Raw genomic sequence first — 20,713 nt, forward strand, 5'->3', positions numbered from 1 at the left:
ATGAAAACTGGGATCTTTTACCTAACAGCCAATACATTTGTCTGACTTTTAAATTTAGTTGAGCTTTCTTGGTTTTGATATGGTTCTTCCATGTCAGCTTTCGGTCCAAATGGAGTCCCAGGTAGTTGACATCTGATTTTAAGGGGATAGGAATGTTGTTAATATGAACCTGTGGACAGTCGATCCTTCTTGTTGAGAACGCAATTTGTGAAGACTTTTCACCGTTTACTTTAATCTTCCATTTTGTTAACCATGTTTGAAGTGAATTTAAATAGTTTTGCAGTTTGTTAGAAGCTCTATCTGGGTTATCGTCTGATGTAAGGATTCCTGTATCGTCGGCAAATGTGGCCATAGTAATGTCATCATCAGCAGGTATATCAGCAGTGTAAAGGAGATAAAGGAAGGGACCGAGGACACTACCTTGAGGTACTCCGGATTGTATAGGATGATATTTGGAAAGTAAGGTATTTACTTTGATTTGGAAAAATCGCTCGCTCAGATATGATTTTAATATCAGGTATATTTCATTAGGCATATTCTTTTTAACTTTATACAACAGGCCTTTATGCCACACCTTATCAAATGCCTGTTCCACATCAAGGAATACTGCCGCACACATTTTCTTTCCCTCTAAAGTTTCTTTTATATAATTTACAATCCTATGGCACTGCTGTATTGCTGAGTAGTTCTGTCGGAAGCCCAATTGATGGTCAGGTATTATGTTATTTATGTTTAGTCTTTCGAGAATTCGGACTAAGAGAAGTCTTTCGAAAATTTTTGACATTATTGGTAGAAGGCTTATAGGACGATAGGAGGAGGGTTCTGTAGGCGGTTTGCCCGGTTTCGCAATCATAATTATTTGTGCGTATTTCCATTGAATAGGAAAGTGACACAGTCTTATCATGCTGTTATATACAATAGTTAGCAGGACTATCGCTTTTCTAGGCAAATGCTTTAGTACATCACCATTAATTAAGTCATAACCTGGAGCCTTATGAGGGTTTATTCTATTTATCGCCTTCCAGATCTCTGTTGGTGTACATGGTTTCAGTGGTAGTGATAATTGACAAGGAGCGTCGAGAAATGTGTATATTTCTTCATCTTCAGCATTGACTTCGGTATGTAGACTAAATACCTGGGCGAGGTGTTGTGCTAATGTGTTTGATTTTTCTTCATCAGTTTTTACCCAGCTTAGATCCGATTTTCTAATTGGTGGAATAGATGCTATTGGTCTCTTGAATTTTTTGGTCGCTTGCCATAATGAATGGTCATTAGGTGTTAGGTTGGAGATGTAATATTAAAAAAGTCTCATTACGGGCCTGGATTAAAGCTGTACGCAGTTGATGTGTTAACCGATTTAATTGTGTTTTATCCCGGGGATTCCTTGACCGCTGCCATTTGGCTCTAGCTCTTCTTTTTTCATTTAAAATTTCTTTAATTTGTAAAGGAATATTATGATCATGGGTGGTAATTTTTTTATCGTCTGGAGTTGACTTCCTATTATTTCTGTTAAATGTTGCACTGCTTTTTCTATTTCATGGGGTTATTTAATTCGATGTCTTAAGTTTATATTTGTGTTAATAATAGCTTGAAATTGTTCCCAGTTGGTTCTTTTATTGCAGAGTTTTGCCACAGGTTCCTTCCATATTACAGTTGTACTTAGTGTTATGATTATTGCGGTGTGATCTGAACTTAAATCAAGACTGGGTTCTATTTTGTAATGTATATTTGAGATACCTTTGATAACGGCAAAGTCTAGCAGGTCAGGAATCCTGTTTTGATCGGTCGGCCAATACGTTGGCTGACCTGTCGAAAGGAAGTTTAAATTATTTCTCGGCGAGCACGCCAATAAATTTCGACCATTTGGTGTTATAAGCCTCGATCCCCATACGGTGTGTTTGGCGTTCCAGTCTCCAGCTGCTATAAATCGGGGTCCTAGTTCTTGAAAAAAGGTCTCGTATTCTTCAATTGATATGGAGTGTCTAGGAGGACAGTAAATTGCTGCAATGGCAAGTGGCCATGTAAATGTTTCTATTTTTAGTATGGTTCCTTGTATTTTAGGTGTGGCGTACTTTTGTAGGAAATAGTGTTTAATAGAAGATTTAATAATAATTGCTGTTCCTGCGTGAGAAGTTCCATCAGGATGATGAGTAAGGTACGTTGTGTATAAAGGGATTTTTACTACTGTTCTTTCGGTTGAGTGTGATTCTGAGATGAGAAGAACATCTAATTTATTTACTTTTAAAAATGCTGTGATTTCCTGTATATGGTTTGGTAGCCCGTTGGCGTTCCAGGCGGCTATTCTAATTGATGGAGCCATTAATTCGTTATTTTACTAATGACTGTTATTAGCATGTTCAGGATCATGCTATTTTGGTTCAGAAGTTGATTAAATAGATTTTTGAATTCATTTAAGAAGCTTGTCATCATGTGTGTTAAATCTTGACCATTATTTGGTCTGTTGATGTTTCCTGAGGTTACTTGAGCATAATTGATTCCATTTTGCGCATATTGTTGAGTCATTTGGTGCTGTGCTGGATTGGGATTTATGTATCCTTCTGTGTTTCTAGGTCTAGTTGTGTCGTTATTCCTGTTCTTTGCTTTTAATAAGTCTCGATAAACAGTGCAGCCTTTATAGTTCGCTGGGTGGTTGCCCTTGCAAAGAGTACATGTTGCAGTTGTGTCTTTCGGTTTTGTGCAACTTTTGGTGTCGTGTGATCCTCCACATTTAACACACATAAGGTTTATAACAGTATGACTTAGAGTGTCCGTATGCCTTACATCGAGTGCATTGCACAATGGTGTTCTTGTGTTTCGGAGCTTCTACTCTAATTCTGGTATTGTATATAAATTCCACATTAAAACTTTATTATTGTTGTTTTTGGTTCCAAATCGACGAAAAATAATGGTAGAGGCTCTTTTGTTACTCTGTGCCGGATGTTTAAAACATTTCTGACTGTATGGCCTTGCCTTAATAATTCAGATTTTATTTGCTCTAAGGGTATAGAATGGTGTAAACCTCTTAGGACGACTCTATATGCTCTTTCTTGTTTGAGTTGATAGCTATGGTGCACTATTTTTTCTTCTCTCATGTAATTTATTATTTTCCTATAAGAATCAGGTGTTTTAGCATTTATTTTAACAACATTTTCAGGAAGAGTGGTAGTATAATATGTTTCATCTTCAGTAACTTGCGCTATAGTCATTGCTTTGTAGTCTATTACTCCGTAAACATAAATAGGGGGCGGCTTGGGATCTTTCGTTTGGGTATTTGGGTTGTCATCGTTTCTTTTACTGGTATGGATTTGGTTTGTATCTGGGTTTTCTTCTGAGAGAGTTTGAAACCTCTTAGATGTGCTTACCGAAGCACATTGCTCAGTAGTTTCTGCTATTTTTCTACGTTTTCTTTTTGATCTCGACTCTTTTAGTTGTTGCCACGGACAAACATTTGCATCACTTTCCATGTTTTCATAGTCACTTGATGAGAACGGTAGGGAATAATCTATTCCTTCTTCTAAAGTTTTTGAGTGTATCTCAGGCTGTGGAGGAACTGAGTTTTGGCTCATTTGAGGTAAGGATAAATTTTGGAAATTAGATGGATGAGTGTACATATTTGGAAGAGGTGGGAATTGATTTTGATAATAGTGCATCATGACTGCTGATACAGAGTTGTGTTGTTGCATATATTGATGATTTGGTTGCATTGGTATCATTGTATTTGAGGGTTGATTCATTTGTGCATTATATATATTGTTGGCTGGACCGGATCCGTTCCCATTTCCAGCCAAAAACATTTTTATAAATGGATGATTAATATTTCTTGTCTAGTGCAATTGAGTCGCACCCAAGAATAATAAAATAAAAACATTCGAAAATAAATTGCTGATAAAAAGTCTATATAGTCTTTGTGTAATTCTAATTCTAATTAATAGTCTATTTGGACATATTGAATTTTGCAAACACTTACCCAGCTAGTGGATAGTGTAATCTTCTTGCTGGATCACTTTCACTATTTTTAAACTATGCTAATTCACAATTTTTGCGGTATTAATACGGAACAAACAATGGCTGGTGTTTACCATGTAGTGGGTCAACTGCACATTTATACGTCATTTTAAAGCTTTTTTCATGCTCTCGAAGATGTTTGTACTAAAAACCATAAGTTTCCCTGTTTTTCAATGATTTGATAAAAAAGGAAAAAGGTCGTTTTTTGACACAATTCTTTATAAATAAAACTGGCATCTAGATCCTACTCAGAAAATAGTTAACAATTTGTTCGAATATAGGTATTACCTGTCGAAAAAAGCTTCAGTAGCCTGGCTGTAGAAGAGTCATGGAAAATTACAATTATTTAAGTTATTTAATAAACTTTCAAATTTTAGCCTTGTTCTTTTATTTTATAATATATTAGAGTGACGAAACATTTATTCAACAAAAAATTTCAAGTAGGTATATTATTTAGTAGGCCAATACAGTTTATTTTTTAAAATAATAAACAGATATTAAGGGTTTAAGGGGTTTAAAAGTTTACAAATTATAAACATCTCATATAGCTCAGTCGGGATAGCATTTGACCTTGCATGCCAAGCTGCCCCAAATTTTAGTTTTCTAATCTTTAAGTTTAACCCAAATTAGTAGTTTTTTTACGTTTTTCGTCAATAGTTCTAAAACTATGCTTTAGCGTAAACAACGTTCTATACAAAAATGTTCTACATAAACTTTAAAACAAATAAAAAAATATGAAAAAAAAACTTTTTAAGAAACGCTTTTCTTTAGTTACGAATGACTAAAATTAAAAATATTATAAAAAAATAACTATAAAGCAAAAGATAAAAAAAAAATTGAAAAAATCTAACACATTCGTCAAAGACCAGCGTGGCGCGTCTTCATCGAATACACGGTTTTCGCCCCTCGCTTTTCTTTAACGAATGTGTCAGATTTTTTCAATTTTTTTATCGAGAAAGGCACTCCGCCGAAACAGCTGTAGTCACTTAGATATAATAAATTTTGTGGAAGTATAGAAAACAAACGTTTTCGTGTTTTATTGTTAGAATTTTTTTATCTTTTGCTTTTTAGTTAATTTTTTTATAATACTTTTAATTTTAGTCACTCGTAACTAAAGAAAAGCGTTTCTTAAAAAGTTTTTTTTCATATTTTTTTATTTTTCAATTTTTAGTCTTACACTTTTCAAACATTAAAATATATTGTCATGTTTATTAAAATATGTATAAAACATGATGTACTAACATAAAAAGTAGACGGAATCTGTAAAAAATTTGAAATTTATTGTTTATTTATGCAGCATAACGTAAATAATTAAGAGTATCGGTGCGTATTTTCGGCTGCAATGCTATTCAAATGGGGATTAATTTTTTTCGGATCCTGAGAAAACTAATAAGTATTTTTGAAAAATTTAAACACAGAATGAAAAATTACGTTATTAGCGAGGGACGAAAGTCCGTGAGAACTTCTATAATGTTTATTTAAATAAGTTACAGGGGTGAAATCTAAGAGAAAATTTAGTGTGATTTTTAATTTCAAATATCTCATTCAAAATAAACATTTTATTTATTCCAAGGGACTTTCGGCCCTCGGTAATAATTTAATCTTTCATTCTGCGTTTAAATTTTTCAAAAATATTTATTGGTTTTTTCAGGATTCGAAAAAAATGAACACAATGCCGTGGTAATATTTTCCAAATCTATTTTTGTCGTACAACGCACTCAGCTGAATATAATATTGTCAGCATATATTGTCAGTCAGACACTGACAATCAGTGACAATTTTAAATATTTGACATTGCATCGGGAATATTTTGAGGCATTGATTAAATATTATTGCTATATAGTGTATTTGATAAATAATTGATTTAAGACGTGAACTTAATAAAAAGTTATTTATTGTGTATTATTTGTGGAAGATCCAAGCAGAGAATACATCAGGATAGTATATTCTGTGATCCAAGTTTTTTGTTGTTAAAGATGTTCAAAATTGTAAGCGTTCCATAACAATATATTATTAAAAAATCACTTTAACACTTTTCCTCTTTTCTCGATTGAGTATTAGTTTTTGTTGTACAAATAAATTATTACAATCACTGAATACATAGTTAGTGAAAAAATTATCACATTTATTAACTGAATTAATAATTTGCAATTATAAAAATAACAGTTATCCAAGAACATTCAAAAGCAATCTCTTTAAATTAATGATGATATTTTCATGTAGAATGACATTCTAGTAATGTTTACATATCCATACCAGTGTGAATTTTACTACACGTAATTTGCCGTGTAAAGACAGAAAAAGTAGGAATACACGTAAAATATTTGCGAATTATGTACCCATAGCCATAACGTAAAAAGTGAAATTATGTATAGTTCATATCATTAGCTACAATCCTCAAAAAGTTTCAAGTCTTTACATTGTAAAGAACAAGAGAATTCAAGCATTTTCCATTAAAATAGCTTTTTTTTATTTAAAAAATTAATCAACATAAAATTTTTTTTACTGACTATTTGTGTGTTGTTCCCGCGAATGAATATGTCTGCAAATTTTCATTCATTTGCATTGAAGAAAAGGCAGTCAAATTAACGTCTAAAGATTTGACGCAAACTATTGAACTAAATAAAAGCGTTTAAAAAAAGGTCCTATACATAATTGTTATAAAATCAACGGTTCCAGAGTTACGGAGGGTGAAAAGTGGAGGTTTTCGATACTTTTTATATTATTTGGACAATTGATGATGATTTTTGGTAGTGAGGTTGACGTTTCTTCGAGGGCTTATCACTATCATACCATCGGCCACTGAAATAGCAAATTTTATTTACAAAATAATTTCTTTCATTGGTAATAATATTATAAATTGCCCAAAAAATATAAAAGGTATCGAAAACCTCCATTTTTCACCCTCCGTAACTCTGGAACCGTTGATTTTATAACAATTATGTATTCGACCTTTTTTGTTTTAAATTTCATGTAGAAAATTTGAGTATAGAACATAATTTACGCTAAAGCATAGTTTTAAAAGTATCGATGAAAAACCTAAAACAACTATGGGCCATTCCACGAACATACGCCTGTTTTGGATTACTTCGACAACGAATATTTTACTGTGCAACATAAGAAGTACGAAAATAAATGGCGCTAATAATTATTCCAATAAACAACAATGTAATTTGAAATTTACTTTCGTTCTTCTTATTTTGCACAGTAAAATATTCGTTGTCGAAGTAATCCAAAACAGGCGTATGTTCGTGGAATGGGGTATACTAATTTACCGACTTCTCCCCCATCTCCCCCAAACCAGACGCTAAAATTGGTGTAACTTTTTACTGAACAATATGTGGACCATATAAAACAATTTTGTGTTGGGGGAAAACTTTTACTTTTGATGTCTGGGTTAGGCATTTTTTTGGACCAATTATAATATTCTATCTCCGTAACTTTGGAACCGTTCATTTTAGAAGGATTATGCAATGGGCCTTTTTTATTTCAAATTTAATGTAGAATATTTTTGTATAGAAAGTTGTTTATGCTAAACTGCATAGTTTTAGAAATATTGACGAAAAACGTAAAAAACTACGAATTTACCGATTTCTTCCCCCTCACCCCAAAAACCCGACGCTCAAAATGGTGTGACTTTTTTCTGAACATTATGTGGACCATATAGAACCATTTGGTGTTGGAGGATAACTTTCACTTTTGATGTCTGGGTTTGGGTCTAGTTATACCATACTAGTAGGAACTGAAATTGTTGAAAATGCGATTTTCTATATTTTCGCTTATTATTAAAACGTTTTTATACTTGGCTTGGCTTTTGTAACTATGTCACTATATCCGCAAATTTTGTAATCCATTTTAAAAATAGTTCTATGCTACCTAGCCACCTGAAATTTTCAGAATAGCTCAGAACAAGTAGTCGAGGAAATGAAACTGGCAAAACCTCGCAATTGTTTCGTCCAACATCGATTTGTACAAACAATTGGGATTAGGCCCATTTCACCCTCTTTTTCATTTTCTATATTGAGCCTTTGTACGTTTTTGGGTTTTTAAGGGTGAAAACTACCCCAGCTTTAAAAAATTATAAACATTTTAAACTTTAATATTTGGTTACTTCAATGTTTGGTTCTTATTAGTTACATAATGATTGTTTTATGCAGTAAGATGTAATATAATAATATCTCAACCCTTAAAACTTGTTGGAGCTATATAAAAAAATTACTTACCCTAAGAATAATTTCGGCTTACATAGATTTACATAAAAATTTGGGATTATGTAGGATCATCCCACCCTGCACTTCATATTCTATATCATGCACAAGAGCGTTGATTATTTTAGGTATGTAAACTACCCCTTATTGTTAAAATAATTTAAAAAACATTGTTAACTTTAATATGGGTAAAATTTGGTTTTGATTGGTTAAATAATAATTGTTTTATGCTTTAGGATATATCATAATATTTCAACCCTTAAAACCACCCTTAATAACATTGCAATTTTTAAACTAAAATAATTTAATAGATCTATACAGAAAAAAGTGAAATTAGGAATTACAAATACAGTAGTATTTTGTATTTTGACAACGAAACCCGATTTGGGCTTCGAAACGTTAATAAAATCATTTTTGGTAAAATTGTGGCTTGTTTCCCATTAAAAATAGTTGTTTACAAGAACATTTATTTACACAAAAATTCGAATTTACAAATATGTACAAATACAAATACAATAGTTTTTTAGTCATTTTCTAGAATACGAACCGGTTCTGTGGTATTATATACATAGAAAATGCTCTATAAGCGGACTATTCGAATTTTTCGAAAAAAAATTCGTTTTATAAACATAGAGCTCCTTAATTTTTGGTGATAAAAATTTTTTCAACAATAATTTTGTAGTATTTTTGAAGAGCTATAAGACTATGTAAATTAAATACCGTTAGATTCCTTAGTTTTTAATCGGGGTAAGTTTAAAGGGCTCGAATAAGGGGGTGTTTGCTCGTAAATAGAGGTTTTAAATAGCTATATCTCGCTAACTATTCGCTGTAATGAAAATCTGTGTACAAGGAAATTTTAGTAATTTAAAACTACAATTTAGTAATGTATCATTTTTTTCGTATTTCCAGTATTTTCGGAGATATTTTAAAGAAAAAGGTGAAAAATACGAAATTGCAAAAAACCGATTAATCTTTAAACTCCAATTTTTATAAAATTAGGCCTTTTAATATCAACAATGATAATACTAATATAAAAGGAATTATAGAACGGCGAAGACCAATTTTTAATGAGGAGGGTAGTTCGGGGGTTATTTTCACTGATTTTTTTTGTAGAGAAAAGCATGTACACACATTTTTTTGATCATAAGTCGCCCAATTTTTACGCCAAAAACTTTATATTATTTTTTTGAAAGGTCTAAACGAATACGTAAAAAAATATTATTTAATTTTTTTTCGAAAAATGCAAAGTTTTCCCATTATTTGGCTTTGAATATTTCAAATTATGCATTTGACGAAAAAAGCTAATTTTAACATGCAGTATCTCGGTTTCTATTGGTCATAAAGATATTATGGAAAAAGAATTTAATTTATGTTACTAAAAGATACAATTTTAATACATACAATTTTTTTATAAAATGCATATTTTTCGATATAAATCGATTTATTCGTCGAAGAAGTGTTACTTTCATGCGCGGATAACTCGAAAAATACTAGTTTTACGAAGAAAATGTAAAAATAATTTTTTTTTAGAATTACCTTTTTTTTTGAAAAATGGCTTTGGCAGAGCCAATTAGCCAGACTTGTTTGTGATTGATTGCAGATTCATAGTCTAGAATTACCTTTTACATCAATTTACATGGTTTAAATGTAATTAAAAAATTCCCACCCCCGAGATGGGGTAGCAACCACCCCCAAGATTAAGCGTACAGCGTCATGATACAGGAAATGATCCTTGGACTATTCCCTACCTTCTGCGAAAATTTCAAGTAAATTCATGCTGGACGAAAAAATTGCGATCCAAAATGCTTCATTTTCTGGCCTATAGCTAACAATACAATATTTGACTGCCATTATATGGATAAATCGATTTTTTTTTAATTTCAAACTATTTTAAAAATGTGACTAATCCAATGACATTTAAATTCCATTGTAAAGTACGTTACCTAACCGATCGAAAGGTGGTGGCTCAGAGGTAGAGCATTAGACTGCAGATCAAGAGGTTCCGAGTTCGAACCCGGCTGTACGGAACTTTTTTTTTTATTTTTATTAATAAATAATTAAAATTTAATATACTAAAAATTGATGTTTTTTTTGTTTTGATTCTGGCCTTGGTTCAGAATCTTTAGCCACGTAACTACATATAAAATTATTATTCGTTCATAAGTATAAAATTGTCCAGTATACACTTAAAAATAAAGAATAATAAAAAATAAAGCTTACAAATAACAATGTCTACTTACTATGTAAATTTATGTTATATAAGATAATTATTGTAAATATTATATTATATCATTTTAAATATTTTCTTAGATTCATATGAGTTTATAATTTTATATTGGCTCCTATAAATAATAATGATAACGTTTTATTATAAAAAGTTTTTTTGTATAAAGTGTAATTATATTTTTTTTCGTGCGGTCGATATTTTTTGAGTTATGGGAGAAAATAGTGACAGCATAGTTATTGAAATATCTCGTTTATTATTAGTTTCACAACAAAAATCTACCTATACAAAAATGAAGAGAATTAAATTTTATACAGTTTTGATTTCTGTTACTTTGTTGCTAAAATTAATATTTAAGGTAGAACGTATGCGGTAAAGGCGCGAGCGTAAAACCTGATTGGTTTTATAGCAATTATTGTTTCTGTTCAATAATATCTCCGCCATTTTTAATTTTTTGACAAAAAGTGTACGGACTGAAATTGTTCATAAGATTTTGTAGTATGTAGTAGTATGTACAAGTAGTCTAACGAGAAATAAAACTAAAAACAATATAAACGATATAAATACATAGAATTTAAGAATATAAGGATTAAGAATATAGAATTTAAGGATATAAGTTCAAAGAAGCAGAAAAATATGATAATATAAAGCTTTATTTCAAAAAAATTCTTTATCAGGTAATGTAGCATTTATACCTTATACGCTAGTCCATGAGTCAAATATGCCTCAGCTAGGCATTTAATTTTTTGCGTAATAGTTTCATTAGTTAATTTTTCATCAGTAACACACTTATCGATATTTTCAGCTAGTTCTAGGTTATCCTTTTCAACGTCTTTCATTTCTTGTATTACATCTCTATTGATATAGTTATCCTTGGTTACTAGTCCAACCTTCTTTGAATAACATAACTTTATCCCATCTGCTACATCTTTTGGTATTGACTGAGGATCCTTTCCTTCAACTCCATATTCCCTGTTGCATTGTTCATGGAATTTATGAAAGTCTTCGTTTTTCAACCACCTAGGGTCAACTTGATCAGCCTGAAACACACAAAAAAAATGAGAATAAAACATTTTTAAGATTTATGCTGCAGTATTAAATATTGAACATTTCCTTTTATTTCAGAGAAATAACATTTTTCTCGTGACACATTCCCTCCAGGCCGAAACCAAATTTTTGGAGTAGTATGGACATCTTTATTAATAACCTATATGTTTCCTGCAGCCGATTTTGATGATATACATAGTTATAAACAAATGAAGATCAAAAAACGGTAAATTTTCGCTTTTTTCGTCCATTACTAAAAAGTGAAGCATTCTAAACAAATTTGAGAATAAGAAGCTTATAAATCATATAAAAAACTTCAATGTGGCGTTCGCTGAATATGTCTATCCTTATTTGTTGCTTAGAAAATTGCAAAATAAGTCATAAATTTTGAGATTTTATAAATGTTCATAACTTATGTAAAAATTAAGTTAGAACCTTCTTATTACACGGAATGCTGAGACTTCTTGTGCCTAAATTATATTTTAAATTTCAAAGCAATTGGTCAAATAGTTTAAAAGATATTTAATTTGTTTTTCCCAAATTAATTTTTTTTGCAACATTATGAGGTTACAATAATACTTCGGATAGTTTATGAAAGAAGAACATTTATACTATTAAATTAATTTAAAAAAATGACAAAAAGTAATTTTAAACAGTGTAAAACTATTTTGAAAAACATGACGATCTTTTGCTTACTTAAAAACAACTAGAATAACGTTTTAACCGTTATCCGTAGAAACATTATTTTTTCATATTTAGAAAGACTGAATTTTTATACACATTCAGAAAGAAAAACAATTGTCCTAGGGCAATTAGGGACGAAGTTAGCCCCACCCCCTTTTTTAATTCACATGTTCTTGCAAAATAATTTTGCAATATTTAGAATTATTTTTTGTAATTTTTTTGAAGATATTCTTCTTTAGCGGCGAATCGATTGAGGGTAAAATTTGATTGATCCCCGCGCATGCACACACCGACAGTACGTTGTTATACGGGCTCTGATTGGGTGTTGAAATTTTGAAATGATCTGTCAATATTTGTTCAATATGGAGGTTATCGGTAAACAAAAATATTGTATAATATTAGTTTTTATTGATGTGTGGACAGAAATAAAATCAAATTTATAATTATAGTGACTTTTTAAATAGTTTTGAAAAGCCGCAGGTACGTAATTCTAAATGTTTCAGTTGGAAATACCTAATAGTTTCAATACCTATCTATTTGGAAAATGTAAACAAAATATTGTAGTTACCTATTAGTAGGCAATGCTTTAATTTACATAATCTGATTACGAACAAACTTTCTACAAATCTTCATCTCATATATCGTTTTCTTACTCTATATTTTGTTGTATTTTATTTCGACAAAAATCAAACTAATAATTTTATTAAATTCATATAAATTTATGGTGTAAACTTTTAGTTTGTGTATATTCCCACATGACGTATACGAGAGTTTGGTGCAGTTTGAAATGGCGTCAACTTTCGTACGACGCGGTAGACGTGAAGTGGGTTCAAGCCCCAAGCAAGTTATTATTTTTTAAATTTTTTTATAGATTTTATGATTGTAAGTATATTATTACATAATTTTTGAAGATATTCTTCTTTTTGAAAGTGGTAGGTAGATAAGAAAGTTAGTTTGATTTTTAAATAAAATAAGTACAAATAACCTTTTAAGTATATTTACTTTGTTTAAATTACCTATTATATTATAGAAGAATATCTTCTTACGTGAGTACAAAGTACACACATATTCTTTTTTAATTAAATTAATAGTGCAAATCTTCTTCTTTCATAAACTATCCAAAGTATTACTATAACTTCATCATTTTCTGACTTATAGTGTTACAATAAAAATTAATTTGTGAAAAACAAACTATTTGACCAATTGCTTTGAAATTTAGGGTATGATTTAAGCACCAAGCACCATAAGTCTCAGCATTCCGTGTAATAAGAATGTTCTAAGTTAATTCTTACATAACTTATGAATATTTATAAAAACTCAAAAATATTGAAGTTTTTTATACGATTTATAAGCTTCTTACTATCAAATTTATTGAAGATGTTTAACTTTTTGGTAATAGACGAAAAAAGCGAAAATTTGCCGTTTTTTGATCTTCATTTGTTTATAACTATGTATATCATCAAAATCGTCTGCAGGAAACATATAGGTTATTATTATAGGTGTCCATACTACTCAAAAAATTTGGTTTCGGCCTGGAGGGGGTTGTGTCACCAACAGGATATTTTTTTTCCTTATTTCTCTGAACTATTTTTTTAGATGAGACCTGGCAACAACCAATATTTTTAATCTTACCACTTCAGAGCCGAGGGTAAACCAATCGAGTGAAAAAATCAGACGCGTTTAGAGTTTCTTTTGTGTTTGGTAATTTTAATTTCATCATGTTGTATTATTTTTAAAGTAAAAAAAAGTGTTCAATTCCTTTGTGAATAAATTGTTAAATTAAGAGCAAACAGTAGCGATCAACAGGTAGCAACAAACGCGTTCCAAGATTGCGGCTCTAATTTTGAATATTTTGTTGAGATATTTTGCACATATATTCGTAATATAATAAAGAATGGCGGTACAGAGCCCAATTTCAGAAATATGTTAGTATGTGGAAATTACTCTATGACTAAATAAAATATTGAAAAAAGGAGCCTGTACCGCCATTAAGAAAGAAAAAAAACTACACCTTCTTCAAATAAACTTTTTTATCCCGTGCCTAGATTTTGTGTCACATTGGGACTACTAAAAATCGATTTTTTTATAACAAGAACTCGAACGTCACTGACTTGGCAACATTTCGCGCCTATGTGTATAAAAATTATTGTTTTTGATAGTATAAACGTCACTGTCAGTGTCGAATTACCGACGCACTGTTGCCTCACTTTTGAAAGTTCGCAGAACTTTCGCAATCTTGGACCGCGTTTGTTGCTACCTGTTGATCGCTACTGTGTGCTCTTAATTTACTATTCTAATTGGGAAATAAGCGCAATTTAAGTTGAAAAATGATTTTATTGACGTTTCGACTTCTACTTCGGAGGTCGTTATCTAGATAACGACCTTCGAAGTGGAAGTCGACACGTCAATAAAATCATTTTTCTGCAAATAGGCCAGAAGATGCTCTGTCAAAAGACATCACTTAACAAAAGAATAAGTCCCCAAACACAAGCATTAATTGAAGAGAGGAGAAAAATGCAAAATAATATAATATAAGAACACCATGAACTTGGAGAGGTGAGTAAAAGAATACAAAAATCTATTAGGAAGGACAACCAAAAACATAAAAACAAACAAATTAAAAAAAAAATTAAAAATAACAAAGAGGCCCAAAGTTCTAAGGGAAAATTGATAAATGGCAAAAAAGAAATAACGAAATTAAAGGATATAAATGGAAATATCATCTCCAACAGAGATAAATTACTGAAGGTAGTAGAAGACTTCTATACAGAACTATACAACAGCCAACAAAACCATGACGAACAACTAGAAGATTCAAGAAAAAGCTTAGTCAGCCAAGGATCGGAATTGATACCTGATATATCAAAAGAAGAAATAAGGAATGCATTGAGAAAAATGAAAAGAAATAAAGCTTAGGGAGAAGACAATATTGTATAGAAGCCGTAAAATTTTTACAAGATAGACTTTTAAAGAACATAAGATAACTGTTCAACTTGTGTCTGCACCAAAGTGAAACACCTACAAGATGACACAGTGCACTTACCATCTTAGTACACAAAAAGGACGTTCCAACAGACCTCAATAATTACCGACCTATAAGCCTATTAAGCCACCTCTACAAGTTATTCATAAGAATAATAACAAAAGGTCAAAATTTAAGAACAAATAGACTATAAAAAAATAGATTTTTACCAACCTAGATAACAGGCAGGGTTTAGGAAAAACTTTTGACATCAACGACAACATCCACTGCATAAAATGGATTATAGAAAAATCCATCAAATGCAACTGACCATTGGTCCTGCCTTTCGTAGACTTTCTCACATTTGATCCGATAGAAACTACTAAAAGTAATATAGATTATCGGTACTCCAAACCCGATACCAAACATATACAGGGTGTCCCGAAAAGATTGGTCATAAATTATACCACACATTTTGGAGTCAAAAATAGTTTGATTGAACCTAACTTACCTTAGTACAAATGTGATCATAAAAAAAGTTACAGCCATTTGAAGTTACAAAATAAAAATCGATTTTTTTCAATACAGGGTGTCCCCGAAAATAGTGCGTTCCTTAAAGGTATAGATAGAAGGCACAATGTAGAGCAAAAAAGTCTTATAACATTTTTGAACCGTTTGATATGCAAATTGAAGCCTGGCAACACCGTGGAACACAAAAGCTAAAGGTTGGCACGTTTAAAAATAGTAGGTTTGTAGGTCATTTTGTATCTGGTAGGTAGTACAGTAAAAAGGTAAATATCAACCAAATGTTTACATTTTTTCACCCTGTCCTCGTCCCCTCACATCAAACAAACCAAGATATTAATAGCAAAAATGCCACATTATTAAAGCAAGAAATAATTATTTGACAGGTAGGCACGTACATCTACGCTCTGAGCTTCGCTGGTGGCGCTCCTAGCGGATTACTGGAATTATCTTTCACCGGTAATTTTTAAATTTATTATTTAATTGTTATCGCTTAACATTTACAACGCAAAAAATTAATCAAATTGTAATCGATTTTTTTAAGATTTTGCTAATCATTTTGGCGTTCTATTGATAAAATATGAATTTCTTATAATATCGTGTAGATGGCGCTAAGATTTTTAGATTAAATTATAATTACATATTACGGAACATTAAAAAAACTTAAATTCAGTATTTAAAACGTAAGTATATTTAAGGTAAAAATATATACCACAGCTTTGACCAACTAATATTTTTTATAATTAATGTTTTTAATTTTAATTTTACATTAATCACTTTGACATTTATGTCAAATTTCCGGTAAACGTTTACAGACTTGCCACTACTGGCGTTCGAGAATTTGTAAATATCCCCTCTACGTACGAGCTCACAGCGGCTAGGGGTGTCAATAACCCTAATTCACACCTCAAAAAGTAGTAAATAAACAAGTGGTTCCATTGATTAAATTTCCAGTCACAGATTCTTTTAAGCCATGTTGCCAGCTCGTTTAAATTAATGAAAATAAAAATTCACTCCTATAGAGAACAATGCAATTTTTTTGTTTCGAAACGGTTAACTTTAGGAAAAAATGTTAATTTTTTATTGAAAATGGACATGTATCATTCTTATGGCGGGAACATCTTAAAACAAAATTATAGTGAAATTTGTCCAAACCATAAAAATATTATGGGTTTTTTTCCTTTAACCCCCCCCCCCCCAAACTTTTGTGTAAGTTCCAATTAATTCATTATTGTGGTACCGTTAGTTTAATTCAACGTTTTTAAAACTTTTTTGTGTCTTAGTATTTTTTCGATAAGCCAGTTTTTATCGAGATGCGGCTTCTTTTTTAATATATTTACATAAAAATTTTATAGGGGTTTTGTTCCTTTAAACCCCTCACATATATGTACGTTCCAACTAAACTATTATTGTAGTACCATTAGTTAAATACAGTGTTTTTAGTTAAATACAGTAATCAATGGAGAGGTTGTAAATAATATTCGATACGCAGACGACACTGTACTAGTTGCAAGAACAGTAGAAGAATTACAACGATTACTTACAAACATAAATATTGCTTGCAACAATTATGGCATAAACATTAATATCAAAAAAACCAAGTATATGGTCTTCAGTAAAATCATGACACAACCAGCACATATTAGTATAAACGGCATTCAAATTGAAAAAGTATCAAGTTATAAATACTTGGGAACTTTAATAAACGAAACTGGCGACCAAAACAATGAAATAAAAAGACGTATCGAAATTGCCAGGGCCACCTTCATAAAGATGAGAAAATTCTTCTGCAACAGAGATATAAGCATCCCTCTACGATTAAGAATGCTAAGTGGCTACGTATTTAACACGCTATTATACGGTGTAGAGGCCTGGACTCTCAAACAGAACAACATAAAAAATATTGAAAGTTTCGAGATGTGGTGCTACCGTCGAATGCTGAAGATAAGTTGGGTTGAAATAATCACAAATCTTGAAGTAATACGAAGGATAGGAAGAGACCCAGAAATTTTATTAACGATAAAACGAAGAAAACTCGAGTATTTGGGTCACCTGATGAGAGGTCACAAATACGCACTACTTTAAAATATAATGCAAGGAAAAATAGAAGGAAAACGGAATCCAGGCCGTAGAAGAATGTCGTGGATGCGGAATTTGAGAGAGTGGTTTGGCTGCACCACTAATGAACTTTTTAGGTCAGCTGTAAACAAAGTCAGGGTAGCCTTGATGATTTCCAATCTCCGATAGGAGTGGCACAAGAAGAAGAGAAGTGTTTTTAAAATTTTTTTGCCTCTTAGTCTTTGACCCCAGAATCTGCGGTATAATTTATGACCGATATTTTCGGGACACCCTGTATAATAATGTAACCATGACCGTCCAACTACACAAAGATACCAAATCTGGAGATACCACGTTATCTCCCAAACTCTTTACTGCAGTACTGGAACATGCTTTCAAACAATTGGAGTGGGAGGCCAAAGGAATAAATGTTGACGGCGAAAGGCTCTTCCACCTACGGTTCATAGACGATATAGTTCTTAGAACAGACAACTTAAAAGAGAATAGAACTATGCTTAAAGTTGGTTTAGATATAAATTTTGGAAAGACACAATAATTGACAAACCTGGTATCAACGAAAATCCAAAAGTCGACTTCAACAAAACAGCATTGGTCCATAAATAAGTATAAATACTTAGGGCATGAAATCCAAATTGCCAGGAAAAATCAAACTGACAAACTACAAAGAAGAATCGCCTTAGCGTGGGCCGCATATGGAGCACTATCAGACATCTTCAAGAGCAACATGCCAAATTATCTGAAAAATGAGACGTTAGACCAATGTGTGCATCCAGTCATGACTCATGGCGCTGAAATACGGTATGCGGCAAAATAAACAGTACTGAAATGCGTATGCGTCAAATTGGTATGTGTCGTGCACCGAAACATACCGAGTGGTTTCCGAACGTCGTTATGCCTAACATATGTGAATGCCGTGTTAATGTTATATGCTTCAGGATGTTTCTCAGTGTTCCAGAAAAAACTTTTATCGTAGAATACTATTTGAGGTAATACGTAAAAGGTCGCGAAAACGACTCAAGCTTAAAATTAGCTGCCGACGCATTTAGGCTTAATAAGCAGATAACACGGTTTCTTGGATTCGAACGCCCCGACGCAATCCTCGAGCACCCCCTTCACAGTGACCGTGTTACCAGTTGATGTGATGGTATATTGGGCCCGTGTTTAATGGAAGCCAATGATGGAACGCCGTTAACTGTTAATCAGAAGTTCTACAGAGAACAGATGATCACGCCATTTCTACATAATCTTCATGGATTTTGTCATGCCAGGAATCTACCATCCAATCAACAATGGTTTCAGCAGGACGGGGTAACCAGGTAACCTGTCACATGACCAGAGAGGCTCTTCGAATGCTACGCAATCATTTTGAGAATCGCCTTATTTCGAATGGCAGTCATTCTCCATGTCCATCGCACTCACCAGACCTAACTCCACTTGATGCGTACATATGGGAAATTATGAAGGAGGCTGTTTTCGGTACCGATGCACCGTCTAACTTTCCGGAATTTTGGACTAAAATTCAAAATGTTTTTCTGCCATTTAACAGCCTTAGTTTACAGACATGATTAAGAACCTTCGTGAACGCTACGAAAAAGGCTTGAAACTGAAAATCTTGAACATCTGTTTTATTGGGAACGTCGTTGTCGTGAATGATATTTGCAAGGTTATATCATGTATACTAAATACAAGAATAAAAAACCTCTAAACGCCGTAAAAATGAGTGGCGCATACAATATTCCAGTTACAAAAGATCTGATATGAATATTACGTGTCGCGAAAATGTATTTTCATTTCGACGCAAAACAAAATTCTAGTTTTATTTTAAAAAAATTTTCCATAATGTTTGCTAAATTTGAAGTAAACGCGCCACAAACGAGTTTCAAAATTCAAACCGTATCAAAATTACACTTTTGTGGCGCGTTTTACTTCAAATTTAGAAAATATTATGGAAAAATCTTTTAAAATAAAACTAGAATTTTGTTTTGCCTCAAAATGTAAATACATTTTCGCGCCACGTAATATTCATATCAGATCTTTTGTAGCTGAAATATTGTATGCACCACTCATTTTTACGGCGTTTAGCGGTTTTTTTATTCTTGTATCAGGATTTTTTCAAAGTTAATTATAAATTAAATGTATGAAGTTAAATGCAATGTTTCTCGATTACACGTTAAGCTTTATAAATTGTCGCCTTTGTCCCATGATCTCCAAATGATCTAGTGTCCATCGAATGTACATTAAATTTTTTTTCTATTCGAAATAGATTGAAAAAAAAATATTGGGATGGCCGGTAAATGAACTCGGATTGCCCGTTGCCAGATCAAATTTAGCGTCGTAACCACTACAACTACATAAACCATTTAGGGAATAATCGTTAATTGGATTATACTTTTGTAGCTTAATAACTTCTAAACGGCTTAACCGATTTTGATCAATAAACATGAGTTTGAAACCACTGGCGAAGAGTCCATGTAACCACTATTACCATTGGTAACAGTTAAAAATCTTGCAAATAAATATTTTATGACGATGAATAATTCTATTTACCAATATTTTTACCAATAGAAATATATTATTATATTATGTGGTAATAGTACCTAACTCAGTAAATAGCCAACTACTCGTAGACACGAAAATATTGGCGAGTTTATGTGACTCAGTTGCACTTTATTATACTGTTACCAGACTCATTTCTGGTTACAATGGTTATATACCCACGCTGGCGCTCGGGACCGGCTAGTGACTGAAAATTTTGAAGAAGCAACGGCATAAGCGCGCTGTGTATCAGTAGCGCTGTTACCAGATTTGAAATTGGTGACAGTCCCTATAAAAAATGTGCGTGCAGTTAACCATGACTGAGTGTCGCTTCTTAATCGATCAACTACTTGAAAAGTAAATCTCCTTGTATAATTTTGAAGAAAAAAATGAGATTAAAAATGAAAGACCTATTTTAAACAATTTAAAAAAGGAATCAAGAAA

General features: G+C 31.9%; 1 protein-coding gene across 3 annotated transcripts in view; it reads right to left on the reverse strand.

Annotated features, from left to right (window-relative positions):
* LOC114330100 (uncharacterized) overlaps positions 1 to 20,713 on the reverse strand; it is a 314,241-nt gene that overhangs the window by 204,062 nt on the left and 89,466 nt on the right. For all 3 annotated transcript variants that reach the window (XM_050656442.1, XM_028279415.2, XM_050656443.1), the window contains exon 2: positions 11,133 to 11,477. In XM_050656442.1, the coding sequence (XP_050512399.1) occupies positions 11,133 to 11,477 (345 nt within the window). The remainder of the gene's footprint in view (positions 1 to 11,132; positions 11,478 to 20,713) is intronic.

Source organism: Diabrotica virgifera, chromosome 7, assembly GCF_917563875.1.
Source record: "Diabrotica virgifera virgifera chromosome 7, PGI_DIABVI_V3a".
Lineage (NCBI taxonomy): Eukaryota > Metazoa > Arthropoda > Insecta > Coleoptera > Chrysomelidae > Diabrotica > Diabrotica virgifera.